Source organism: Choloepus didactylus, chromosome 19 (assembly GCF_015220235.1).
Source record: "Choloepus didactylus isolate mChoDid1 chromosome 19, mChoDid1.pri, whole genome shotgun sequence".
Taxonomy (NCBI): Eukaryota; Metazoa; Chordata; class Mammalia; order Pilosa; family Megalonychidae; genus Choloepus; species Choloepus didactylus.
The window spans coordinates 42,640,686-42,668,155 of record NC_051325.1 but is presented as its reverse complement, the minus strand read 5'-3'; the positions used below and the strand labels follow the sequence as shown (position 1 = coordinate 42,668,155).

Below are 27,470 nucleotides of genomic sequence, written 5' to 3'. Positions count from 1 at the left end.
TTGAAAACGTGAAACCTTTGAAGGGAAGTTCTTCCTCTTCCCAGCCCCTAAGGGCTCTTCGTGGCCCCAGCATTTGCTCCCCGCTCCCTTAAACCCAACCGCCTCATCTTTCCAAGGGATCAGAGAGGGGAAGGAGCCTGCTCAAGGTCACAGAGCCCTCCTGGTTTCCTCTGCAGTGTTACTTTCAAAGCAAGTTTTCCTAGAAAAACAACTGCTTCTTGACAGAGGTGCTGCACTTTCAGCTCTCCTCGGGGCTGTGAGTCGCGTACAAAAGTCCACAGAGATCCAGGGACACCAAGTGGTGCTGTCACTCGGCAAGCTCAGTGTAGGCGCAGACTCCCCTGGGGGCTGGGGAGTGGATGGAAAGGAGGGCTTTGTGGCTGTGGTTTTGAAGGGGAGGAGGCAGCCTCGGATAGCACCAGCCCTGAGTCGTTTGTGGGATGAGGGGGTGCATTTCAGAGAAGAAGGAGGCCTCGGGGGGTCTCAGACCTTCCCTGTAAGCAGCACTGCTTCCAGGCTGGCCAGCTTAGAGCTTTGTGGCTAGGTTCTCCCGGCTCTGATGCTAACCTGAACACCCTCACAGAGCTGACTTCTGGGTGCTTCTGGCCTCCCAGGCACGGCTCCTCCAGGAAGCAATGACGAGGCAAGCGGGCAACCTGTCCTCTGTTTAATGACCCACTCTCCATGGGGGTTGGTGCAGTTCAGATCCAAGAGGCAGGCATCTGGGTCCAGGCGACGCTTACCTGTTGGGGAGGGGCCAAGGCGGTTGAGGGTGGCGGCTGTGGAAGGTGCTGTCACCCTGCCCAGGTCCCCTCACCAGGTCCCTGTGCACATGCCCCCAACTGCAAGAGCCCTGGCTGCTCTCAGCTCACAGCCACCCCGTCTCTGGAGAAATGGCCTCTGCTGACGTGCCCCATCCCCAGGGCAGCGTGGCCAATGACTGACTGATGCAGAGGGGTGAGAGGCCAGCCCCCTTGGCTCAAAAGGGAACGACTGTGAAGCAGTTTATGCTCTAGAGCCCCTTTGACCAGGCCAGGGCTAGACATGCTGGCATCACACCCTGCCCCTGCCCAGTTGCCTCCTGCTCCTCCCACCCTTGCAAGGCTTTTCCTGAGGCGCTCCCCAGGGCGGCACGTGCTGCTGAAGCCTCATCACCGCCTCTGCTTCTTGTGGTTCTCAAAGCCCGGTCCCTGAACCAGTGGCATCGGCATCACCTGGGCACTTTTAGGGCCTTAGTCTGGGCTTTAACGGCCCTCCGGGTGTTTGCACTCTACAGTCAAGTTTGAGAATTGCTGCTCTGGGGAACTCAACTGAAAACAGCTGTCCAGTCGTGGTGCCCACAAAGCCAAGGACCTCTCAGAACTGGACATGTGTTTGCTGAATTCCTTAAGGAATCCAGGCCCATTGGCCCAGGGGTCAATTTCACTGGTGGAACTGACAGCCTTCACACCAAGAATAAACAAACAAACAAACAAACAAACAAACAAATAAATAAAATAAATTAATAATAACTCTGCCCCTCTCTCCAAGCCCCAGGGAAAATTCCAAACTCCAGGGTGAAATTCTAAGGCCTGGCACAGGCCGACCCTCAACCTCCCAGTAGGGTTCCACCTTTGGTTCACTGGTTTCATTGGGAACAGATGCCTGGGGGGAAGGCTCATCCGGAGGTGAACTGCGGTCTCCCCCAGAGAGGCCCTGTGATCCCTGTGATCCCTGGAGTCCAGGGACCTGGACGGTTGGTGTAATTTCCATGCACACGGGGGAACTCACTGATATTCCCTCCAACTTTATAGAGGAGGATGTTGGCTGACTCTGTGAACCTGTTGCTGCAAGACAGAGAAAAGAAACGTGCTGGCCTCCTCTGGAGGCAGCAAGACCAGCCACTGCTTGTGGACCCCAGGCCGGGAAGGGAGGTCCTCACTGACTTTTGGTCCCACGTGGGAAAATGCTGGCCCCAAAACACATGTGTGCACGTGCATTCATACTCCACACACAAGAAGAGTGCATGCACTTGTATTGATTGATATAAATACTCCTTGCACACACATCATGCACAGCCCAGATGCAAGGCTGGTCGATTTTTCTGTTCCAGACTTTAACAAGGAACCAGGTTCAGGACTTCTCCCCGGAACACTTAGTGTTCTTGGACCGCCCTTCCCTTCTACACCTGTTCCATCACCCCACGCCCACGAAGCGACCCTCACCTTCCCACCGCTTGGCCAGGCACACAGGGGGCTGCCTAAAAGAGGGGCGGGGATAGGTGCCTAAGAGAAGCGCCCCGTCCCGCGCATGCACTTTCCACTTCCTCAGCCCCCTGATCTCCCTCATTTCCGACGCCCTCTGCTCGCTCGCTGCGATGGGACCCGGGCGCCTCCTGGTGGCCTACAGCGGAAGCCTCGTTCCTGGCAGCCTGGCAGCCAGAAGTGAGTGGGAGGACAGTGACGCCCTGCGCCCCTTTCTCCGTCCCAGCTGAGGCGGGGCTCGTCTCCCGCTTTGTCTCGGTCCACATGCATCCTCCGCAGCCAAGTCTTGAGGCCCCTGTCGCAGAGCTGGGGGCGCCGGCCACTGCTGTCGTTCAGTTTTCGCACCTGGGAGACCAAGAAGGAGGCGACCTGGCCAGACAGAATCAAGCGTTAGCAGGGGCGTGGGGCTGCTGGGGGTGGCAGGCAGGGCCCCCTCTGGTGTCACCGTGGCCCCACACAGGGCTTGGCAATACATACTTGTTGGACTTGGGGTTGAAGAACTAGTTTGCTGGTAGAAAGGGGTCCATTTAGCCTCTAAAGAAGGTCATGGAGGAGGGGACTCTGAGAATAGAGCACAACCTGAGGCTTAGTGGGCAGCTGTCTCCCCAGAGGGCTGGAGGGCCATGCACCTGCTGTGGGACAGCTGCTCATTGGCACACTCAGGCAGAGGTGTCTCCAAAGCACCTGGAATGGGCTCCAGCCCTGAGAACCCCCAGCCAGTCCTGCATTGGAAAATGCCGAAAGAGGCTCCCAGGTCACCCCAAGCTCCTCTGTAGAATCAGAACCCAGCACACAGCATCAGGAGAATCCTGACTCTTTACTAGGCTAGTAATAAAAGGCATGTCCCCTGGGGTCTGACAGAACTGGGTTTGATTATTGGCTCCTCTCTTTTCTAAATGTGTGGCACCTAAATAAGATGATATATACAAAGCATCTTGGGGGAGTAGATGGGGGAATTACCTCATTTTTTATTTTATATGCATCTGTGTTGCCTGCAACTTGTACAAGAAGGCATTTAGGCATTTCTTGAAGTTTTTAAGTTCCTTACAATAAAAAAAGTATTATGATCGGATATGTTTTAGTAGTAACATTACCTCAGAGGGTGGAAGAGTATGGAGAAGAAAGGAACTATGGGGGCATATGGGGTGTATGGAGGAGGAGAGGGGACTTTCAACAGAGGAGCTGACTCTTCAACTGGGTCTTGAAGAATGAGCAGGAGGTACCAGGCTTCTGCCCTTTCTAAAAAGGGAGGGGAATTCCAGTTTGGGTGAACTGCTTGGGCAAAAACTCAGAAGTGTGAAAGTGCAAGATGAGTTTGAGAACTGTCTTTGGCATTTGGTGTCTTTAGAACACAGAGGAGTGCCTGGGCAAGGTATGGGGGAGAGACTGGGAAATGCCAAAGAGGGCCTCACTGACTAGTTTCTGGAACAAGGAATCTATCCTTATGACTTATGGATGGAAGGAGGGGTAGGAGGATGGATGAATGGATGGATGGATGGATGGGCAGGTGGCTAGATGGATGGATGGATGGGTGGGTGGATGGATGGATGGATAGATGGATGGGTGAGTGGGTGGATGGATGGGTGAGTGCATGGATAGTGGCTGGATGGGTGACCATATTGAAGGATGAAAGGAGGGATGGATACAAAAGGCTGTACATTTTAAAGCAAGGAATGCTCCCAAAACATTCAACAAATTCTGCATTTGAAGTTTCAAATTTCTGTAGTGGAGGATGGCTGCCATCTTGTGTTTGTGGGAATCTCAAGGGCTAGAGGGGTCTCTGCTTCTGCTCCACCCTCAACATTCAGTAGGCCTTGCATACCCACACCTCAGAGGGGGCCTCTGGCTCTGCTCTTGCCCCTTGCCCTTGCTATTGCTTGTTACTCGGGGCAAAGCTCAGGGTGGGGCCAGGGGATATCTAGGTTCTCCAGCTCCAGTCTCTGTTTTAGGCAGGTTCTGCATGCCTGAGCCTCAAAATGGGGTTTTCTGAGCATCCTCAGTGTTTTGACATGAAGGAATTCTGTGTGGGAGCTCAGGGAATGCCTGCTGTCTGGAGCAAGCCAGATGTCCATGGATTGACCAAGAGGTGTGGCCGTGGAGACAGCAAATATAGACACCTCTTCCTGGATGCTAAGGCAGAGGGAGAAGACCCTGGTCTGTACATAGAACCCAAGAAGGGTCCAGGAATAGACACAACTGGGGCCTAGAGGGATGGCAGCACTGAGCCTGGATGGCAGGGGTGGCAGGGCAGTGCACCCAGCGGAGGAGGGCGCCCGTCGCCTCCTGCCCCCAAGTCCCACAGCACTCACCGTCCACAGCAGGTCCTGGTAGTGCACCATCATCCGTACCACCCCAGCTGCCCCGTCTGCCAGCTGCTTCTTGTCCTTGGGGAGTTCAGGGGATCTTCCTTGGAGCAAGAAGAGATTAGGGGCCATCACCATGGAAACGTTCCACAGCGTCATCTTGTTGCTCTGCTCCTGGGCCACCACCTTTCTGAGGAATTCCAGGAGCGCCTGGGCAAGAACACAGAACTCCTCCCAAACCTCAGGATACCCCAGGGGCATCCCCACCTTGCCTGGAACATCCTGATTGACAGCTTAGGGACATTTGGAAGGAGCCAGGGGCTAGGAAGGCAGGAATAGGAGTTTCAATTCTAGCCTTGCCACCAGCCCGCCAAGTTATCTCCCTGTATCTATTTCCTTTTCTGCAAACTGTGGCGGAAACCCTCCCTCTTCCCTGCTCCTCTGGGTGGGACTTCAACTTGCAGGCAGAAAAGAGCCAGGGCTCCGGAAGCAGGTCTTTTCCTGGCAAACCCCAGGATAGCTCCTTCTTTCTAAAGTCTGGATCTGCCCAAAATGCTAAGGAAAGAAGGGGAAAGTAGAAAGGATAGGAAGAAAAGGGGTAGGTGATAATAGCTAACATTTATTAAGTATTCTTCATGTTCTAGGCCCTTTACTTAGCATCTTACATGCATTATCATCTTGTTTAATCCTCACGACAACTCTATAAGGTTCTCCTATTGTACCCATTTTACTGAGAAGGAAACTGAGACTTGGAGATTGTGCCGAGGGCCACACAGCCAGTAAGAGTGGGAGGAAGAAAGGGATGGATGGATGGATGGATGGATGGATGACAGATGCATGTATGGATGGATGGACAAAAGGAAAGACAAAAGGAAGTATGAATGGATGAATGGAATCAAGGAAGAAAGGAAGGAATGAAAGAAAGAAATAAGAAAAGAAGTAAAGATGGGTGGGTAGATTAAAAGATGGGTGGAAGAAACGGCATATATTGAGCCCCTGCTAAGCACCACATCTTCCACCCCATGATTTCTCATTGTGTTAGATCTTGTAATAACCAAAACAATCACACAAGATGCTACTATTATCCTCAGTTTACCGAAAAGGAAACAGAAACTCAAAGAGGCTGTCCCTTCAGCCAAAGCTGAGGCACAAGAAGTGATGACTTCACCTTGCTCTACCTGGTTACAGACTTCCTTGAGGTTTCCTACATCCACATCAGGCAAGGATCCCAGTAGACCCCAGGCCTCCCCACAGTCTTACCCTGGGCAGTCAGGAGGATGCAGGGAGCTAAGCCAAGGCTGAGCCCCAGCGCTGAGCCCCCACCCATAGCACACAGAAGGGTTTCCCTAAGGGAGTGATTCCTAAACTGGTTCCCCATGGAACACTAAGGCTTATGGTCCATGAGCAAATAAGTTGGGAAATTGCTACAAACTCTAATCCCACCTGGAGATCATAAAGTCGTAGCATATCAGAAGTCCTGTAGGAGAGAATTATCCTTAACTTTGCTTCACTAATTCAATATTTACCCATCTTATTTGGACATAGAGCCCCCTTTCCCTGTAACACCTATTAGCATCATGTGGTAGCACTTTCTTCTTTCAGGACTCATCTGCTTTCTCTAAGAAGAAAGTCACAGGACAGTGGTCATCCCTGTGTCCAGCAGCTGCCATAGTTGTTGAATAAAAGAATGGGTGATGTTCTGCTGCAAGCAAGGTGTGTGACTCCTGTTTGGCAACTTCTAAAACATCTAGATGTGCCATGCAGGTTCAGCATTTAAGTCTCAAATATATGTGGCCTGGGTTGGCTTCCAAAAGCTGACTATCTTATTTCATGCAATCCAAATCAGCCACAATATTAAACATTCTTCTAACTAAATAATACTGAGCACAAAACTGCCAGGCAAACAAATGGCAAGAAAACAGGACCCTCAGCTTTAAAAAAAAAAAAAAAAATGGGTGAGCACATCTGGAGCCTTGACTGGTTGTGGGCTGAGGTGATGGAGTGGAGGCAGCTCATGGTAACTTTCACCTTCAGGGTGTTTCTGTTGGGTTCTGGGAGGTTCGGGATGAGCAGGTGGAGAGACTGCAGGCGCTGCTTCAGGTTGGGGATTTCTGAGGGAAGAAGGAGGGCCTCAGTCTTCATGGGAGGCTTGGACTCCCCCTCCCTCTGTCTGGACCCTTCCGAGGAGGGAGGTTCCAGAGCTGGAAAGTTCAGGGATAGCCAGGAACCCTTTCTTCATAAGGCTGGGAATTGTTTCCTGGACAAGTGTCAGCTCTGAAAGAGCCCCAAGCAGCGCTGGTCCAGAGGCTCACTTGCTATACTTTGTAGATAAAAAGCCACACACACACACACACACACACACACACACACACACACACACACACGCATGCATGCACACTTTCTCAGCTTTGCAGTCTGAGAGCTATAGCCCAGAGTCAGAAATGCAGTGGGTCTGAGGTCCCAATCTTTAGGTAGAGATTCCTATGAAATGCTCGCCCATCAGCACGCATGTAGGCAGGCACACACCAGATGGACACACGTGGAAAGGTATCAAAGCGCGTGACAGTCTGCCCTTACAGGCTCACATATCACATACAGAGAGATGGGGAAAGTGCATGCATGAGCAGGAGCACACATAGCGGGACGCTGTGCTGAGGATTTCTTTTTTATTATTATTATTTCACTGCATTAACGAGAAAGTTCTGGAAAGCCACATTGGTAAAGACAACAGCTCCCTCCCCACAAAGCAGAGCTGGGTACTGTGGACACAGCCAGGGCTACAATTAGACCTTCGGTGTCTGAGGCCTCAGGCCCCTTCAAGACACTGAGGGGAGGGGAGCTGGAAGGCTCAACTCTCCTGGAAAGAGGGTTTAATGGAAATCTTTTGTGTTTTGATGTTTGAGAAGGAAAAGCTGTCCCTCACCTTGGGTAAGGATCTCAGGTAGAAGAGGGGGATGGTAATTGCAGAATTTAAAGAGAGACTTCTCCAGAGCTGGACCCTTCAGCCAAGGGCTCACAGAGGGGAAGAAAGAGGCTGTGTGCCAGAGGCTTCATCCTAGGGCCCTGAGTGGTATCCATCCATCAGTTATTCTCTCACTCATTCATTAATTCACTCACTCATTCACTCACTCACTCATTCATTAACTCTCACTCATTCACTTATTCATTAACTCACTCATTCATTCTCTCACTCATTCACTCACTCACTCATTCATTAACTCATTCACTCATTCACTCACTCACTGCCAAGTACCTATTATGTGCCATGCTCCATTCCAGGCACTGTGAAGAGAACAAACGAGGCTCCAGCCTCATGGCATTTACATTTCAGGGGAGAGACAGGCAATAAGCAAAGAAATGGCCAAGTATCTTCAGGTACAGAAAGTACTATGAAGAAAACAAAACAGAGTGTTACAAGCAGAGTCTTGGATGGGTGAGCAAGTAGCCTGGGATGGTGGGGGACGCCCCAGCAGTGACACCTGAATGGCCAGAAGCAGCCAACTGAAGAGGGGTTGGGGGCTTCCAGGCAGAGAGAACAGCAAGGGCAGAGGCCCTGAAAAAGGAAAGAGGAAGAGGAACGTAAAGGCAGGCAAACCTGGCTGGGTGGTGGTGAGGGGCAGGGACCAGGAGCTGGAGTCTGAGTGCCGAGGAGGCCCTGTGGGATTTCATTGCAAGGGTGCCGTGGAAGGTGTGAAGCAGTGGAGTGATATGATCTGATTTATGTTTTAAAACAGGGCTGTGAGACACAATGGCTGGAGTGGGCTGTTCAGGGTCGTGTACCCCTGGCTTTGGGTGGAAGTCAGACTGTCTGAGCCCTGAAGCTTTTCAGGGAGTTCAGAGAGAGAGCCTGGGCTTCCTATGAGGTTGCAAGCAGGATCTCAGGTGGGTAACTTAATATTTTTTAGAAAAATAGAAGTGACTGTGTTTGCACCCTATGGATTCTGAAGAAGTCAGACGGGGCATATGCGTGCAGTATATAGATAGGATATCAGTACACGCCAATCTGCAGCATGCACACAGATGGGGGGACATGCACAAACACGTGTCCCCATAGATACAGTTGGATGTACCCAGTAAGTGCAACCCCACACATGCTATGAACAGAAAGAAACTGGTCCACGTGAGGGACTGTCATAAGGACTGTCAAAAGGCCTCTGCTCCTGTACACCCTGTACACACACGTGTGCACACACACACTTCCTCCCCCATCAGCTCCAGATCACAGGAAACAGACATTCCTGGGCACAGATACTCCTGTCTTCCCACTGCTTCCCTCTCCAACCAAGGCCGCTGGCCCTGAGCTCTCGCTCTCCTCCGCTTGGAGCACGCTCACTGGACACCACACTGAGGGCCGAAAGGTCCTCAGCAATGAGCAGAGGCACCGGGAGCTCTCGGAGGAATCTTTTGAGCAAATTTGATGCGTCATTGTGAGGAACCTCATCCCAGCTAAAAAGGCCAGCATAGAAGTCTCTTTCTAGACTGTTCCAGACTCTGAAGGAAGAATGAGAAATTGGCCCAAAGCTCCAGTAAAAGTTGCTCTAGCACCAATCTGGGCCTCAGTTTCTTCATCTGCAAAGTGGGGGCGATAATAGCATCTACCTCACAGGGCTGCTGTGAAGATTAAAGGCCCTAATGGGTGTGCGTGTCACTCAGCACGGGGCTGGGCTCCATACATGTTGGCAGCCTGATGCCAGAGCTCGCGCTGTCAACCACCATGCTCTTTGTGCCAGACACCTCCCTTTCCAGCCCTCCCGGAATTCCACAACCCACAAAGACACCAACAAACAGAACACCGACAAGCTGTGAGCTGGATCCGCTCCCACGTGGCACGCACGTGAAGGCTCTGGGAGATGCAGCCGTAGTGAGCAAGGGGAAGTCAAACCATTACCCTGACCCTGGCCTGGGATCCGGGCACCCTGAGGATGACTTCTGTGTCCACCCCTCTCTTTTCTAGACAGGACAGCAGCTAGGAGAGAAAGAAACCAAGATTTTAACCAGCAACCATCAAAAAGGGGATTCAAACTCATCTCCCATGAAAACCAGAAAGGGAAGTGCTAGAAGAAGGGTTTCCCTCAAAATGATAACAGTAGCTTTCTTAACCAGTTCCATGAGGAAGGTATTGTGCTGAGAGCTCTGTATGCATTTTTTCTTGTTTAACCCTTACCAGGAGAAGGAGGGTGCTGTTAGTAACCCCACTTTACAGATGCTGAAAGGGAGGCTCACCAAGGTCACAGTGCTGGCAAGTGTCAGAGCCTGGGTTTGAACCCAAGTCTCCCTGACTCCAAGAGCCATACCCTTATCCCCTGCGTTAGCTATCCCAACAGGGCCCTGAGCCCGCCTTCAGGGGTTAAACAAAGCAGCCTTTTCGACACCCAGGCTGGCCACAACTTACTGGTTGAAGGACCAGGGTCCTGGGTGCCAGGGAGGACTCTGCAGTCAGCTTCTAGCAGTGCATCTGGGAGCACACCAAAAAGGTGTTTCTGCAGGAGATCTGAAGAGCAGAACGTGCATTTCACTTCCTGGAGTCACAGCTGGCAACCTGCAAGACCGCCCGGGTGGGCTGGCATCAGACTCCGATCTCTGTGTAAGGACTGAACTTTCTGGAAAATGGCCAAACCGAACTTCTCCACATTTCCTTAGCAGAGCATTTGGCTTCAGCAATAAAGAAAACATTAGATGTGTCACCAAGCAGAAAAACCTCAACTGGGTAAAGAAGTGTTGAAAGGAAAATATGCTGCTGCTTCAGAGAGTTCTGGCTACGGTGCATACAACAGACTGAGGTAGAGGGTCTAGCTCTTAGTTCCTAAGATCTGCATTTCCCAGGACTTCTCTACAGTCCTGTCTTCAGGTCTTCTCTGGAAAACTCCTCCTTCCAAATCTTCTCTATAACCTCTTTCTTTCTCCACTTTACTTCCTTACTGCCTTCTCTGCCAGATCCCTATCCCTGGACTTTCTTATCTACCATTCTCTTGTTTCCAGGCATTTTACTTTAAAGCAGCAAAAAATGCTTAATGTTGAGGAGGATGCAGTGGTATAAACACTCTCACACACAACTGGAGGGCAATGCATATACTAAGTGTATTCGAAGATAATCTAAGATGCAAAGTTGTACATACAACAATGGCTATTGGATTTTATATAATAGCAAAAGCATGGAAATAATAAATATCCACTAATGGGGAAGTGGTTACCTAAACAAGGATATATCTGTAAGGAGGAAAATAGTATAGTGATTAACAGTCATGTTTTCAAAGAACATTTAATAATTGTGGTAATGATAATATTGTTGCAAATTCATTACCTCTTCCGGTGTACCTGCCTTCCTTCACCATGTGAATTTGCAGTTTTCTCCACTAGAGAAGCAGAGTGTACTCCCCCACGCCTTGCTTTGGGCTTGGCCGTGTGACTTTCTTGGGCCAACTGAACGAGAGCCTACGTGACGCAAGCAGAAGTGTAAAATGCAGTTGTGAGGTGGGGTTTGCTTTCTTGTGCTTCCGCCACTGCCATGAGAAGAACCTGCTCTAGCTGCCCGGCTGGTCCCCAAAGGCTGGGGGACGTGTGAGGCAGAGCTAGACCCAGCCTGCAGCTGGGGCTATGCGCTTACAACAGAAAAACACTTACAACGAACATTCACCTAGAAGTCTGCAAAACTGGTATGTTGCTCAGTTTTGAATCATCCAACCAACCCCCAGTTCACCCACAGACATACGAGCAAGAGTAAAGCATTATCGTTTTAAGTCACTGAGCGCTGGTGTTGTTTATTATGTAGATTATTGCGACAGTAGCTGACACACAATAATAATGGGAAATGACCAAAATTCTATAATATTCAGTGAAAAAACAAAGAATACACACACCTACATACAGACAAGAAAAATGTCAGAGATAATAAACTCAAATGGTAACTGCTTATCCTGAATTGTAATTTTTCTTTTTCATGTTTTACTCTATTTCCCAAATTTTCTATAATGAGCAGGGATTGTTTCCATTATCAGAAAAAAAAAAAAAAAAAAAAAAAAATCCACAAAAACCCAATACCTATAACTGAAAGAAGTATAGAGGCTAAGCCTGTTTTGGTGGGAGATTCCCGTGCAAGAAGGAGAAAGCTGTTGTCTTAGTGTGCTGGGGCTGCTGGCCGGTTGCTTTCCACTTTGCCACCTCTTCAGGCCCAAGCCAGGGACGTCACAGAGCGGGGTCAGCTCTACGAGGGCCCGAGGAAGGAACCTCTTCATGTCCTGCAGGGACAAGTCTCCCATTCTCGTCACGCCAAGGCGGCCTTTGGGGATTCTAAACTTCTAGGGGGGGAGGTAAAGAGAGTTGCTCAAACCACACGTCTAGTGTCTGCTGAGCCTCCGCCATCCCTCCCAGCAGCCAGGCAGCAGCGGGGAGAGTAGTCGGGACAGGGACTCGGGATTCTGTCCAACGTCCAAACCCCAGCTGTACCTCTAATAACAGGGAGGCTCTCCGAGTCTCTAATTCCCACCTGTAGTCATGGACAGTGCCAACCTCACAAGGTTTCTGTGAAGGCAAAGGGAGTGAACGTATAAAGGGCTTAACATAGCCTCAGACTCGTAATAAGGCCCCAGTGAATGGAAGCTGTTTCACTACGTGCCTTCTAACATGAGGAATCACCCCATGGGCCTCTCAGCAACACTTCTGTTCTTGCCCTTTGCTGTTCTCCCTCAGCCCATCCATCCCTAAGCTTGGCCTTCCTCAGCTCCAGTGCTCCTCCTCTCTATCAAAATGATAGAAAATCAATTGAAAAACAAATAATGCCCCATGGCGCCATCTAGAGGCCACAGCCATTACAGGCAGCTCCAGGCATCCCTGCTGCCCAAGGAAAAACACAGCCATGAAAGCGCGACGGATTTGTTCAGTATTGCCTGGAGGACTTGCCAGGTCATCCCCCAGCGCCCCAGTAGAGTGCTCTCAGAAGGGACAGGAAGCGGGCCATGATCGTATTTAACAATCTTATGCCTATACTACAGCCTATGCTTAGTGCATGGGCTGTGGAGTCAAACTCTTCCAGGGTTCAAATCCTGACTTTATCTGTGAGTTTGGACAAACAGCTTCACCCTTGTGTGTGCCAGTTTTCTCATCTGCAAAAATGGGGCTAATAACAGTATCTACCTCACGGGGTTATTTGGGACACTAAATTAGATAAAGCATGTAAAACACAGCGCCTGATAATTATTAACTATCACTGTTTTTTTACTTTATTTACACAGACAGCTACCATCAACATAACTGAATGAAACTAAATCACATATGTAAAGTATTTGGTATAATGCCTGGTCCATGGTAGAAGTTCAGCACATGCTTTCTGTTAGCATTATTAATGATCATTGTCACCTTTCATAGTTTGATTAGGGAAATCAAACCATGAAATCTAAGAGACAAAATAACATTAAGCATTAATCATCTTTGATGTTTTTATTTGATGTATGATGTTTACATAAGATATTATCACTGGGCGAAAGCAGGTGAAGAGTACATGGGAACTCTACTGTTTTTGCAACTTCTTGTGAGTCTAAAATTATTCCACAATAAAAGATTGTAAAATTTTTCATTTGAACAAATGAGAGTTTTTTCACACTTGTATGTGGGGGGCAGTATCCTAGAGAGGGGGATCCATCGGGAAGACTCTGGGCTCAGGCTGCTGGGGGTTCTAAACCTAACCTCAGTGTCAGCCAGCTCTGTCATCTCTTCTCTCTGAGCTATACTTCTTTTACATCCATAAAGTTAGGGGTGCATGCACAGAATCCGTCTCCTAGGGCAAGGTGAGGAAATAAGCCAAGTAAAGCTGGAGCAACCCCTGGTGCCAGGGAAGGACTCAGTAAGATGTTACTTAGGATTATCGAAGCACATACAAATGCTGGTCAATGAAGAACCTCTTCCTTTAAAAACAGTGTGACCTGTAAGCACCTACACCTGATGAGAGAAGTCAGGAGAGTGGTTACCCTGGGTGGTGGTGGGGGCGGGGGGCAGTAATGACAGGGAAGAGGAAGGGGGGAGCCTTCATGGGTGATGGAAATATTCTACATCTCAATCTGGATGGTAGTTCTGTAGATACTTTTATCAAGCCATATCTAGTAAAAATGTGCACTTCACTGTAAATTATACTTCACTTTTTAAAAACCCATTTTTAAATGACTTTAAATTTAAATGGCTTTAAATTTTGTAAGTGACTACACCCTAGTTTAGAAAGAGCTGTGCTGGAGCAATGGAACATTTGAAAAAAATGAGAAATTGGTTCTCTCTTTTTTTCATACTAAACCCCCTTGTTAATTCTCATGGTTAGACAAAAACAACCAGAGATCAGCCCAGGGGCTTCTGAGAGCTGGCAAGCTCCCCAGGCATGTTTCTCAGGGGTGACAGACCCATTGCCGGTGTCAGCAAATTGACCCGTCACCCATCCCCCACGTCAGAGCCACTTGGTACAAATGACGGCTCAGAAGACAGAGACAGGGCTGGTGGCTCTGCTGCTTTCCACTTTCTTGGGCAAAGAGAACAATTTTTGACATGTATGTGGCAGAGTAAGCACTAACAAGAGAGAATAAACCCCAGGACAGGTGTGGAAATTACAATGCAGCACCTAACTGTCCTCATTCATTCTTTACCAGAAATGTCTATTATCTCCTCCCTATCTGTGCCCCTATGTGTGAATCTGAGGTCTACCGCCCTGCTTTTCCTCTTTATAACACACGACCACCTCTCCCCACTGGCTCCTGCAGCCAGATTTGAGTAGATCAAGTGCCAGATCCCACTCTCCTGACTTCTCTCATCAGGTGTAGGTGCTTACAGGTCACACTGTCTGTCAAGGGAGCCTGGCAGATTCTCTCAAGTTCCGAGACTAAGGGAGTCCATGTCAGCCACGAGGACGGGGGCCATGTGGAGATGGGGGTGCCACGCGGCCGGTCTGTGGGGAGGAGAAGAGCAGGGACTCTCTGCTCTCATGGAGAGACAGGATTGGGGGTTGTTAACCTCAGCTTGATTTTCTAGGTTCCAGCCGCTCATGAGCACAGGCTATGTGGTTTACCCTTTCACTCCTGATTCCTTGCCTCCTTCCCTTCAATTCCCCTTTACGACACAGGCTACACTGAATGAATCTCTATTTCGTGCAAGCAAATAATCCTGGTATAAGGAAGTGCAAATCTCCTGGTCCATATAAATGATATTTGGGACTTCAAATGAGTTTGGGGAAACAATTTATCTGTTGCTGTCCAGAATCTTTGAGAAATGGTGAGGAGGGGAAGACAGAGTGCCAACATTCCTAGACTGGACTCTGCAAGACCCTGAAACGTATCAGTAAACACCATAAACCACCGCTGCCAGATGACAGAGGAAATATATTCCAATTTCCTCAAGTGGGGAAAAAGTATATTTTGCAAATTCTATAGATATTTGAGCTCAATATTGATTCCTGGCAAGATTGTTGGACAGATTTCTCTAGTCCGTCTGGAAACAGACAAAAGGCAAAAGAAACAATAATCATAAATGATTTCAACTTCCTTGTTAAAAAAGAAGACTCAATTTGGGTTTTTAAAAAATGTCATTCATCTGCTGCTTTAAAGGGCACACATATATTAAAATGGCAAAGGATGGGCAAAATCTTGGGTAAACATTAATAAAAAGACAGAACTATCAGTATTACGTTTGGATTAAGATGCATTCAGGAGGGTGAAGAGCGATCCGCAAAGAATTTGTGACAGGAAACTTTATGCACTTGATGTCATGGCAAAAAACATTTGCAAGAACTATTGGAAATGTGACTTTGATAGAAACATGTTGTCCTCATCATTTGCCGTTTCCCAATATGAATCTTGCCTTCTAGTTATCAACTTTGCAAATTCCCCAAACCCTCTCTCTCCTACCTCCAGGCCTTTGTATAATTTGTCCCCTCTGCCAAGGACAGGCTTCCCAAATCCTGGCCACTGCATCCCTTTTGCTTGAGGGCTGGCCCACTCCTTTGCACCAGGAACAGTCTTCAGATGATAGCTTGGTGAAGAAGGGCAGGTTGAACTCTCAGTGTCCGGCCCGTTGCAGGAGGCGGTCAGCATTGTGGGGCAAGGTGAGCATAAAGCAACCTCAGGAGTTAGTGAGGATAGGTAGGGTGCACGTGGGGAGCTGCCTTCCCAACGTCCTCTCCACCCCACCCCCTATTGTGTAGCAGCCCTTGGGGCTGAGGGGGATTGACTCCACCTCAGCCTGGTCCCAGTACCTGGTTCAGGCAAACTTGGATAAGAACCATTGTGTGGATTTGGGAATGGGTGGTGATTATAATTACATTATAAATGTAATTAATGCCACTGAATTGGTTTAAAATGGTTAAAATGGCAAATGTGTCATATAAATGTTACTACAATTGAAAAACAAGGAACCATCGTGTGAGGGACTGCTAATAGGTATGGGCTTCTTTTTGGGGGTGATGAAAATGTTTTATAATTGATTGTGGTGATAATTGCACAACTCTGTGAGTATACTGAAAACTATTCACTGGTGCATTTTAAATGGGTGAATTGTAGGGCATGTGGATTATATCTCAATAAAGCTGCTATTCAAAAAGAGGAAGAAAAGGACGATTGTGTGCTTTCCTCCAGCCACAAGAATTTATTCAAGGAAAGTAAAGCTCAGGACTTTTACTAAGAATTCTGGGTTAGAGACATCTTGCCCTAGACATGGATGAAAAACAAGTAGCCCCAAATAGTTGGCAGCCCTATGTTGGGCATCCAGCCTGAGAATGAAGTGGATTCATGACACAATAAACAAACACGATAAAAAGAAGCAGAAAGCTGGCTCCGGGTGCTATCACTGAGCAGCTGAATCAACCCCAGGGTGAGCCCTGTCCCACCTCTAGACCTCCAGGAACAAGGGTGAGTCAGGTTGAGTTGGAGTTTTCTGTTACTTGCAACCTAAGGTGTCCTGATGATACCTCTGGTGTTGGAAATCTGCAGAGACAGAGTTTAGAGCAACTGCTGTCTTTTGATGGCACCCCTGAAACCAGTCTCAGGGGGAAGTCAAGGCCGAATCTAATCAAATGGCCTTGATCAGCATTCTGACATGAGGACAGTGTGAGGGACAAGGCTCAGGTCTTACTAACAGCAACAGAGACCCAGGGACTGGTCTAAACCCCCGGACCTCGCAGTGCAGAGAAAGAGGCAATTTAATGACACTCACCCCAAGTCCATACTACCCTGCGAAAGGGGTAGCAATCCAGCTTTGGGTTACATAATTAGGTGCAAGAAACTGGAGAAGCAAAGCTAGGGGATGAAGTGGGGGGGGTCTCAGGTAGAATTTTAGGATGGCTCCCCAAATTCCTGTCTCCTGGGGGGGACCTGTGACTTTGTTGGGATGTCCCTCCCTTGATTAGGTTACATTACACAGCAAAGGTGAGAGCATTTTGCAGATGTAATTAAGGTCCCAAATCATTTGATTCTGAGTTAATTAAAAAGGAGATTATCCTAGATGGGCCTTACCTAATCAGGCGAGTCCTTTAAAAGTCTGTCTAACATCCCAACGTAAATTGGACAGAGAATAAAAATATATATGCAGGGACCCCTGAGAAGCTGAGGGAAAATGCAGAGGTGTTGAGCTTTCTCACCTGGATTGTTGCTGATGTTCTCACAAACATTGAGGACAGGCGGTTTGATGTGCCGAGCCCTCTATCTTGGAGCTTGCCCTTATAAAGCTTGTTACTGCAAAGGAGAGGCTAAACCTGCTTATAATTGTGCCTAAGAACCTCCCCCAGAGTACCTCTTTGTTGCTCAGATGTGGCCCTCTCTCTCTAGCTGAGCCAACAGGTGATCTCACTGCCCTCCCCGCTACGTGGGATCTGACACCCCAGGGGTGTAAATCTCCCTGGCAACACAGAATGTGACTCCTGGGGATGAATCTGGACCTGGCATTGTGGGATGGAGAACATCTTGATGCGAAATGAGACAAAATAAGTTTCAGTGGCTGAGAGATTCCAAATGGAGCTGAGAGGTCACTCTAGTGTGCATTCTTATGCACTATATAGATATCCCTTTTTAGGTTTTAATGCATTGGAACAGCTAGAAATAAATACCTGAAACTATCAAACTGCAACCCAGTAGCCTTGACTCTTGAAGATGATTGTATAGCAATGTAGCTTACAAGGGTTGACAGTGTGATTGTGAAAACTTTGTGGATTGCACTCCCTTTATCCAGTGTATGGACGGATGAGTAGAAAAATTGGGACAAAAAACTAAATGAAATAAAAGGGTGGGGAGGGATGATTCGTGTACACTTTTTTACCTTTTTTTTTTTATTCTTATCTTCATTTTTTCTGGTACAAAGACAATGTTCAAAAAATAGATTGGGGTGATGAATGCACAACTATATGATGGTACTGTGAGCAACTGATTGTACACTTTGAATGATTGTATGGTATGTGAATATATCTCAATAAAATTTTTGAATTAAAAAAAAGAGGGTCTAGAAATCAGAGACCTAAAGCAGCAGAGATGCTATCCTATGGGACTTGAAGAAGCAAACTGCCATGCTGCAGAGGGGGCCATGTGGCAGGGAACTACAGGTGGCTTCCGGCTGCTGAGAGCCTTAGTCCTACAAGTCCTACAACTGTAAGGAACTGGATTCTGACAATCAGTGGGCTTGGAAGAGGACTCCGAACCTCAGGTGAGATCACATCCCAGCTGACGTCTTCACTGCAACCTTGTGCGAACCTGAGCAGAGAACCCAGCCAAGCCAAGCTCACACTCCTAACTCACAGAAACTGAGATAACAAAGGGGTGTAGTTTACAGCCACTAAGTTTGTGGTGGTTTGTTATGCAGCTACAGATGACGAATACAGGTGGACAAAGCCTCAGCAGCTGGCCCAGTGCGGATGCTGAGTAGGCAGGATCTACATGACTTGAGTCCTACCTAAAAGGATGGAGTAGAAATCATCATCCCAGACCTATGATCCAGGGGTCACCGGGAGGACTTCTTGGGGGTCCACACCAACCCCAAGTTTCCTTCTGTAAAGATCGACCCTTTATGATTGCCCTTCTCACGTTCTCTCTGCTCTACCAGGAGAACATGAAATATGTAGGTTTTTACATATTTTATTTTTTCTTTCTAAAGCCAAGACATGGTTATTGTAAAAATTCCAAATAATGCAGAAGTGAATAAAGTAGAAAATTAATAACTTCCCTGCAATGACTACTACGCTATCCTTGCAAACACTCCTATGTGCATAAGTCTCAGGTTTTTCCTTATGCATATTCTCACCTGGAGCTGGAGCTGGAGTTGGAGCTGGAGCTGGCTGCCCCTTTCCCATCCAGGCAGACCCTCTTTCAGGCTCGTCTCAGCCAAGATACTGTTCTCAGTTCCCCAAGAACTGCAAGAACTCTAGGTGCACCAAGGTTTTGTGATTTTTATAGCTCTTTCCTGAAGAGCTGTCAGCTCACAAGGAGGGTCACTTCACACCGTGCATGGCAATTTACTTGAAAAAAATCCCCATGTGGGGAGGTATCATAGTTTTTAAAGCCATTACCTTTGGATGGGTATTTGGGTTGTTTTCATTTGTCAGTGCTGTAAGTAATATTGCACCAAGCACCTTGGTATTTATTACCTTGTGCCCTTTTGCAGAAGTAACAGCAAACGAAATTGCTTAGAAGTTGAATGGTTGAATCAGGTATGTGAAATTTTGACATCTCTTGCCAAATTGCCTTCCAAAAAAAAGGGTTGTTATATTGGATTTTTGATTGTTTTTATGTCAGCCCAGGGCGGGGTGCTGCTTGTGCTCCAGCACCCGCCTGTCTTCCTGGTTGGGTTCTGTGCCCTGGAGTCCCTGAGGCTGTATTTTCCCTCAGCAGGAGACCCCACCCATCGATGTTCCCCCAAATTCTGGAGGCGTGACCCAGTACCCAGCATGAGCTTCGTGGGTGGATGACCTGTGCAGTCACAGAACCCTGTGCTTATAAGAGTCCCCATGCTTGGTCACTGCTCTGATGCCACCGACATGAAATTCTTAATAATTTTTGTACAAGGGGCCCGCATGCACTGGGTTCTGTCCTGCGTGTACCTTACCCAGAGCCCCGGCCTGGGCCTGTCTCTCAAGTGTCCTGTCCGCACACCGAGCTCAAATCTGCTTTATAAACAATCCCACCCCACAACACAGGTACATGTGGTAAAGCAAAGAAACCTCAAGTCCACCAATGCCCTACAGAAGAAACACACAGCCCTCTCTCCAGGCAACAGCTTGGCCGTTTTCACCGAGCAGAAGCTTAACTGAGATCAATTCAATTCCCAGTTAATTATAAAATTGGCCGTTCTGCTCTATTTATGCTTTTCGAGAAAGCTGCTAGTCAGAGCGCCTCCTGTGAATATGTTTTGCACCCCATGCTGGTGCATGGCTTGGTTTCTTTAGTTGCTTTGCAATTCACTTGGAAATTGCCAGCATCTGTGTGTTTTTGTGACAATTTGAAAACTGCAGTGACTAAACCAAAACAAAAGTCGTCAACTGTGTCTCCTTTTTGGCAGCTAAGCAGTGAGAGGAGAGCAATTATTTATTTGAACGAACTTTTTGAGGAGGGCAGAGAGGGTGCAGGAAAGAACAGAAACGAAATATAAAACATCAAGAATCTAAATGTGCAATCGTTCCAAGATCACGCGATCCCTCTTCAGCGAGAGAACAAAGGACGTCTCAGCACTGCCGCAAATTTGTTCAGAGCCTCATAAACACAGCCAATTTTTGGATTGCTCTTATTGTTCTTCATATTTTACAGATGTATCTTGGATGCAGAAAAGTGCACCAACTGCAAATGTAGAGCACGATTGCCTCTAGCTGTAGCTCTCCCTCCAGACCCAGCCGCACACAAGTTTGAGTGTCAATATAATATTCACCTCAGCCCCACATGGTGGGTGCTATTGTCCCTGATTTGTAGGCAAGGAAACAGACACACAGCAGACTTATCCAGCTAGCAAGTGGCAGAGTCAAGATTTGAAATCAGGTTGTGAGCTCCAGCTCCAGTGCTCATAAGTGCTAGAAGGCCCCTGGGTGTCCCTGAAGTGGTCTGAATACATTCTTTTCCCCACCACAAACCCTGCTTCCCTTTCCGGGTTCCCTGTCTCTCAAGATGGAACCAACAAGCCCTCTGGGAGCCGCTCCTGACAGCCCTTTCTCTATCGTTCTCCACATGCCATCAACTACTACCTACCTCCACCCTCTGAACATCTCCTGCACCCACCCACCTCTCCCCATGCACCTGGCCACCATCCTCGTCTAAGCACCATCACCTCTTACCTGGACAGCAGCCCCGTTGCAGTCTTCAGACATTTTTTTCTAGGTCCCATCTGGTTATAGAGGATCTTTCAAGTTCGCAAAGCTGACCATAAAAGGGCCCTGTATAGAATTCTCAGTGTCATCCTAGTGTCCTAAGGATAAACTCCAGATGCCTTAAGATGTCATTGATTAGACCCGACGGCATTTCCAGCCTCATCTCCATCCCTTCTTCCTCCCTCTGTCGGGAAGTCCCTTCTCTCCTCCGGCTGCCGCCTCCTCCGTCTCAGCCTGAAGGCCACCTCCTCAAATGGGCTCCCTGCTCCCTAAACACGAGTAAGTCTCCGCTGTTGGCTTTTGCATAACACTCATCACTTTCTATTGGAAATATTTATCTTCCCTATTCACTGCCATCTCCCCAGTGCCTAGAACACTGCCTGACACATAGTAGGTGTGGCAGATATAAAACATGGTCCCCAAATTCTTTGACACTCGTCCCATGGGGAGGTGAGGTCTATGTCCCCTCTCCTTGAATCCAGCCAGACTTGTGACTGCATCACCCAACAGAACGCAGCAGAAGCGAAGCTCGCGTCTCCCGAGTGGGGTCATAAAGACCACGGGGATGCTGCCTGGTTCCCTGGCTCTCGCCTGCTCCCTCTTGGTCCCCGGCTGCCACGCTGGGACGTCCAGGCCATGTGAGAGGTCATGAGTAGTTGCTCCTGTCAACCTCCCGGCTGAACCAAGCCTTGGAGGCGTTTCAGGCTCTGTGTCGGACATGTGCGTGGGGAAGCTTCCAGACGATTCCAGCTCCCAGTGCTGAAACCACCTCTAGCCTTTCCATCTTCCCAGCTGAGGCCCTGACATCACAGAGCAGAGGAAAAGCCACCCCACTTGCCCTGTCTGAATTCCTGACCCACAGAATCTGTGAGCACGGTAAAGGGGGTTGTTGATTTATGCCTCTAAACAATAAATAACCAGAACCGTGAGTCTGGATGTTACAAGCTTTGGCTCTGGTGTCAGATAGACCTGACTTAGAATCCTAAGTCTGTCGTTGACCAGAGAAGTAACCTTGGAAATTCCCTGAACCTCCCTGAGCTGTGGCTTCCTCATCTTACTGATCAGACGATCAATGTGATTTTCTTGGGGAAAAAAAATTGGAATATAACACACTTGAGTTATGTGATGTTTTTACTAGTTTTTCAGTACTTAAAAGTAGAATAAAAATTAAATTCAAATAGAATATTTACAGAACCCTAGAGTTTGAGAAACCAGTGTTCTGGAGGTAAAAGTGTTGTTTTTCTTTTAAGTAACAAAGTGAATACAAGTGAATTTTAAATTCTTTTTTAGGTTTTATTCATTTGTTCATTTAGTCAAAAACTTCTGAGCACATTCAATGGGTCAGGCCCTCTTAGAGTGAATTCAGTATTAATAACCTCAGAATCACAAGAACCAAGAGATGGGGTGGGGGTGGGGATAGGTGGTGGGAGGACCCATAACAGGTAGGTAGGTAGGTTAGAAAGCATGTCTTTGGTGTATTAAGATTGATTCTCTATGAAATCAGATCCTGAGTAATTTTTAAATTTTGTCTTGGATAGGGCAGAGCTCACACACTAAGCTCAATGAACACACTGCGCGAATGAAACGATTTCACTCGGCTCCCATTTTCCCCAAGCCTAGAAGCTTTTCCATCATCAGGGAGTTCCATGTACTCAGTTGTCTCTAGTTAAGACTGTAGACTCCCCTAAACCACTCTCCAATTAAAAGCCACCATCAGCTTCAGGTTCTGGGACTGGCAGGTGAGTGGGGCAATGGGTGACCCCTGCCTTGGGTGTGCTCCAAGCTAAAACATTTTCTGCGGGCAATTGGGCAGGATCTAGCAAGATTCTAATTGTTCCTTTTAAGCCTGAAATTCCAATTTAGCTCATATGAATCACCAAAGCTGTTCATGGCCACATTGTTTAGAACTGTTAGAAAGTGGAACCAACCTAAATGTCCACTAACTGGGGGCTGCCTTAAATTAATCAAGGGGCATCCATAAAGTTGGATCCCCAAGGCATATGCCAAAACTTTAACAGTGGTTAATTCTGGGGCGTGTAATATTGTAATATGCTTGTAATCACAGTTGGGGGCAACGACCTTTTTAAAAATTCTGGTTTTGGCCGTCAGGCATGCCGAGCAGGAAGCAGGGCAACGGTTCTCAGCTGAGGTGGCTGCACACAGCCACACAAGCTTAGGGTCGGGAACCCTGAGCCCCAAATAAGACACCTGGGGTCCCTAATGTGCTGTGCACCCAGAGGAAGGAGAAATGGTGTGTACTAGGGGTCATGCATCTCTAAGAACCCTAAAGTCAGAGACCCCTGCAAGAGGCCAGCAGCAGGAGCCCCAGACTGTGTTTCTTGGGGAGGGCCCGGGTTTGGAGACCAGGGTTTGAGAAACACCTCCACCCTGGCCAGCTGGGTGGCCTTGAGCAAATTACTTGACCTCTCAGAGCTTCTGTTTCCTCGTTTGTACAATGAGAGGAAAATTCTGCCTCATAGGGGTGTTGTGGGGACTCAGATGGCCTAGGCCCCCGGCACATGGTGGGCCTCCGGCTTGGGCCTCTCGCCCCACGGGCCTGGCCCTGAGACACCAGTGGCCCCAACCTCCCCCGTCCCCTCCTGTGATGCCTGTACCTGCAGCTCAGGCCCCAACCAACACAGGGCACAGAGCCCCGGCTGCCTGGCGTCACGGGCCCGTGGGATCCGGGGACACGGCCAGGCCCCGGGCATCCTGGCCAGCCTCCCCATCTGGGCAGCCAGGAGAAGGCAGGCTCGGCCATGGGTGGGCACCCTGGTGGCTCCTGGGCCGGTGCTGGGTTGCTGCTGTGGGGATGACTCAGTCGGCAATGTGAGTAGAGGAAGGACTCAGGGCCCCTGGGGCACGCCTGGTTTCCAGACACCCCCATGCTGGGATGAATGTCCAACCTCCTCCCAGGGTGGAGCTGGCTTGGGCAGGGGCACCCATGTATAGACACACACACACACACATACACACACACACACACACGCACACCTCCTGCCTCACAGAACTGAAGGCCAGAGGAGGGCCCAATCCACACCCTCAGAGGTCTGCGGTCCCAGCCGCTCCTCCAAAGCAGGATGCACATCTCCCCACACTCACCCACCACCACCTTCCAGAGCTGCTTACCTGCCAGGAACCCAGAGGCGCTGCTTTCTGCCACAGGTGCCCGCAGGAACCTGGCTGGACGTCCTCCTGCAAGGCCCTGATGCTGAACCTGGCTTGCCCCTACTCCCTCAGGGTTTGAGAGCCCCCGGACTGCCCCTTGTGGCTCCTCCCAAGTGGTGGGGGCCTGGGAGGGGGCAGAGCTGGCAGTTCCACTGGCACTGCTAGGTGACAATGCCCCAGCAGCCCCTGGCAGCAGGAGGTGGGTAGGGGGGGTGCCCAGGCCAACTAAGTGTTCCCACGAACCAGGCAGTGGGAAAAGATGCCAGACAAAGCCAGGGAGAGCATCAGCCTCTGGGGGTTTGTTACAGAAGTGTTTATTTGATGCCGTTCCTGAAGCTCCCAGGAAAACGAAGCATTGACAAATCTTAGCCAGAACAAAGAGTGTGTGGAGAAATGTGTGTGTGTGTGTAAGACAGATAAGGAGAGTATATGTGTGTGTGAAAGTGTTTAAGAGTGTGTGTGAGGGTGTGTGTGAGTGTGTATAGGAGGATGTGTGTATGAATAGGTGAGAATGTGTGTGAGTGTATGTGTGTGTGTGTGTTTGGGAGTCTACAGTGGGGCAAAGGGCTGGGGAAAACTTTTATATGCACGTTTATACACACCGTTGGTGCTACTTTTTTGGTAGGGCAACTTGGCACTATCTGCAAAATGTAAATGCATATATCTGCCAGTCAACCTTTCTCCTTTCAGAATTCATCCTGTAGATAGAAACCCACTTCTGTTCCCTGCAGCCTTGTTGTAAGAACAGAAATCTTCTCCAGCAAAATGTGCAAGGCTCAGATCCTAAAGTGTGACTCTCGACACTAGTATGAGAAGCTTGGACTTAACTGGGGGCAATAGGGAGCCACAGAGGGTTTTAAGCAGGGAAGGAATCTACTTAGTTTTGTGCTTTAAAGGACCATTCTGACTAACAGGGCAGAAAAAGCAGCATGGGGGAGACTAAAATTGGGAGACCAACTAATAATCCAAGCTCCATCCTCTCCCCCTTGGATATTTAAAGAGCCTGATGTGGTGGCTGGTGCGATGTGGGGTGAGGGAGAACAAGGGGTCAAAGGAGATACCCAGGTGCTACCCAGGAGGGCCTGCCCCTTCCCCGGCCTTTCAACCCCACCAAACAGGGTCACCAGGGGTGGGTGCAAGGACAGCCTGGGACTCCTTCAAAGTCAGAGCCTTGTGCCTCCCACCAGAGCTTCCCAACCCAGAGAGGAACTGGCAGAGTGGATCAGGCCTGGCTCTGGAGTCATGGGGCCTGGATTCACAATCAACTCCTCCAGAGCGGCTCTAAGCAAGTTACCTGACAGCTCTGTACCTCAGTTTCCCCATTTATAAAACAGGGATAACCAAAGACCCACCTCATAGGATTCTCATGAGGGTTAAAAAAGATAGTATGTGTAAAGCACATAGAAACGTGTTTGGCACCCACATGTGCTCATTAAATGTGATCTGTTATTATACCTAGGCATATGGTAGACACTCCATAGATACTTGTTATTCAAATCAACTTAAAGTCCAGTCAAGGAGTGAGTTTGAAATGAGAGAATGGAAGTTCAGAGTAATCCATCCCCTCCCAACTTTTGTGGGAAAAGAGGGAGAGGAATTCCCAGAAAGGGACAGGGAAAGGTCAAATGAGTGCCAGGACTGGACCTCGGATCCAGATCTTGCCGAATGAATGGGCTTGGTCGGGCCTGGCAGGTTTGTCAGGGGCTCCTGAGCACAGGTAGCTCCTGGTTACTTTAATACAGCCCCCCCCACCTTCTGGCCCAGCCCTGTCCTGGGACCGCCTCTGAATTCACTTGGCCAGCTTCTCCCCTCGTGCCTGCTAAAACTGTTCTCACAAACTTGGGCTCCTCCCTGGGCATCGGGGAGGTCTTCTATGGTAATACAAACAGCCCCTTCCTCCTGGGGCTTTCGTATGTCCATCCGGGAAAGAGATGAGAGCTGGGGGTCCCAGGATAGCATCTCGCTCACCAAGATCATGTTCCCTCCCCAGCTGGCCTCTCCTGTCCACTTCGGCCATTGCCCTGGCCCAGCTGACTCTGGGAAAACTGAGCCAGAAACAAATTGAAAGGTTAAGGTGTGGCTTCTTGAGCAGAGTTCAAAATCCGTTTTTCTCGCCTCACTAACTGTATACACAAACAGGCCCGGCCAAATAATTTGTGTGGCCCATCAGTTTAACAATTATTAAGAATTTAAAAACAGGGTTCTTCTGAGCATGGAACTTTGGGCAACTTCACAGGTCACATACCCTGTATACAAACATATAGGTACATGTACCTATATGTATTTTTCTGGGGACAGGGCCCCCCAACTGTTAAGGCATTGTGACCCAGAAAAGTCAAGAATCATTGTACTTGAGGTTAAGTGAGGGTCCCTGCTTTTCACCCCTACCTCCTCCCTCTACTTCAGACAGGTGGTTGTGGCCCTTCTGGGGGTGGGGGTTAGTAACATGTTGCACAAGCACCGACTGTAGAAGGGCAGGCCCTGGTGGCAGTGGGGATGGAGAGAAGCGGGTGCATGAGAGATGAGTTTAGAACTGAGCCATTAGGACCTGCTGATGGACTGGACGTGGAGTAGGGGAAGGAAAAGCACAAAGGTTGGCTTCCAGGTTTCTGGCTGAGCAATTTGATCAGTCAGTGCTGGTGCTGTTCATTGAGATGGGGAAAAGCTGCAGAAGATTGCTGGCATGTTTTGCTTTGTTGGGTAGCAGCAGGAATCAAGATTTCTCTTCTAGACATGAAAAAGTGTCAAGAAGCAGTTATACAATAGGGCTCAGAAAGAAGATTAGAGAGAGAGATGCATGTTTTGGTGCCATTGGCATAGAGATTGCATTTAACCCTGTTGGAATGGACAAGATCTCCCAGGGGTTTAGAGTGTGCAAGAGCTCTATTATCTGGGGCAAATTATTTCACTGCTTTGACCCTCAGTCTTCTCATTTGTAAAGTGGAGATAATAATATCCTCCTCATAGGATTTCGTGAATGAGCCTGTGAAAAGGAAATGCTTAGCACAGGCTCTGCAATATTAAATGGGGGAAGGCATGGTGAGGGGGAGGCTACTGAAAAAGTGACATTTGAGCAAACACTCAGAGGTGAGGGAGTTCACCACGTGGATGTCTGGAGGAGTGTTCCAGGCAGAGAGACCAGGCAGTTCAGAGACCCTAAGAAAGGAGGTACACAGCACATTTGAGGAGTGGTGAGGAGGCCTGTGACTGGTGGGAGGTGAAGTCAGGGAGGTAAAAGGTGGGGGCAACTTTGTAAGGAAACACATCATGGCAGAGGCAGCTGGTCCTTCAGCCTGGCAGAGGCAGTCAGTCTTCCAACACGGCAAAAACAGCAGGTCTCCAACAAAACGAGGCAGTGTGTTCTCCAACATGGCAGCCACCAAGCCTCTGGCAGTCCCTGAGACTCCCCCTTGAAGCCCACCCACCCACAGAAGGGCCTCACCTGGTAAAGCAGGC

The 27,470-nt window shown here is 48.8% G+C and overlaps 1 protein-coding gene across 1 annotated transcript; it reads right to left on the bottom strand.

Annotated features, from left to right (window-relative positions):
- ARHGAP40 (Rho GTPase activating protein 40) lies at window positions 1–23,557 on the bottom strand. Its single transcript, XM_037811154.1, is given in 14 exon segments — window positions 1–348; window positions 568–743; window positions 1,771–1,984; window positions 2,185–2,239; window positions 2,353–2,612; window positions 4,553–4,756; window positions 6,575–6,657; window positions 8,880–9,035; window positions 9,281–9,284; window positions 9,435–9,512; window positions 9,939–9,951; window positions 9,953–10,037; window positions 11,697–11,841; window positions 23,462–23,557. Coding segments are annotated over 14 exon segments (1,770 nt in total). The 3' UTR covers window positions 1–147.
- Between the last annotated feature and the right edge of the window lie 3,913 nt (window positions 23,558–27,470).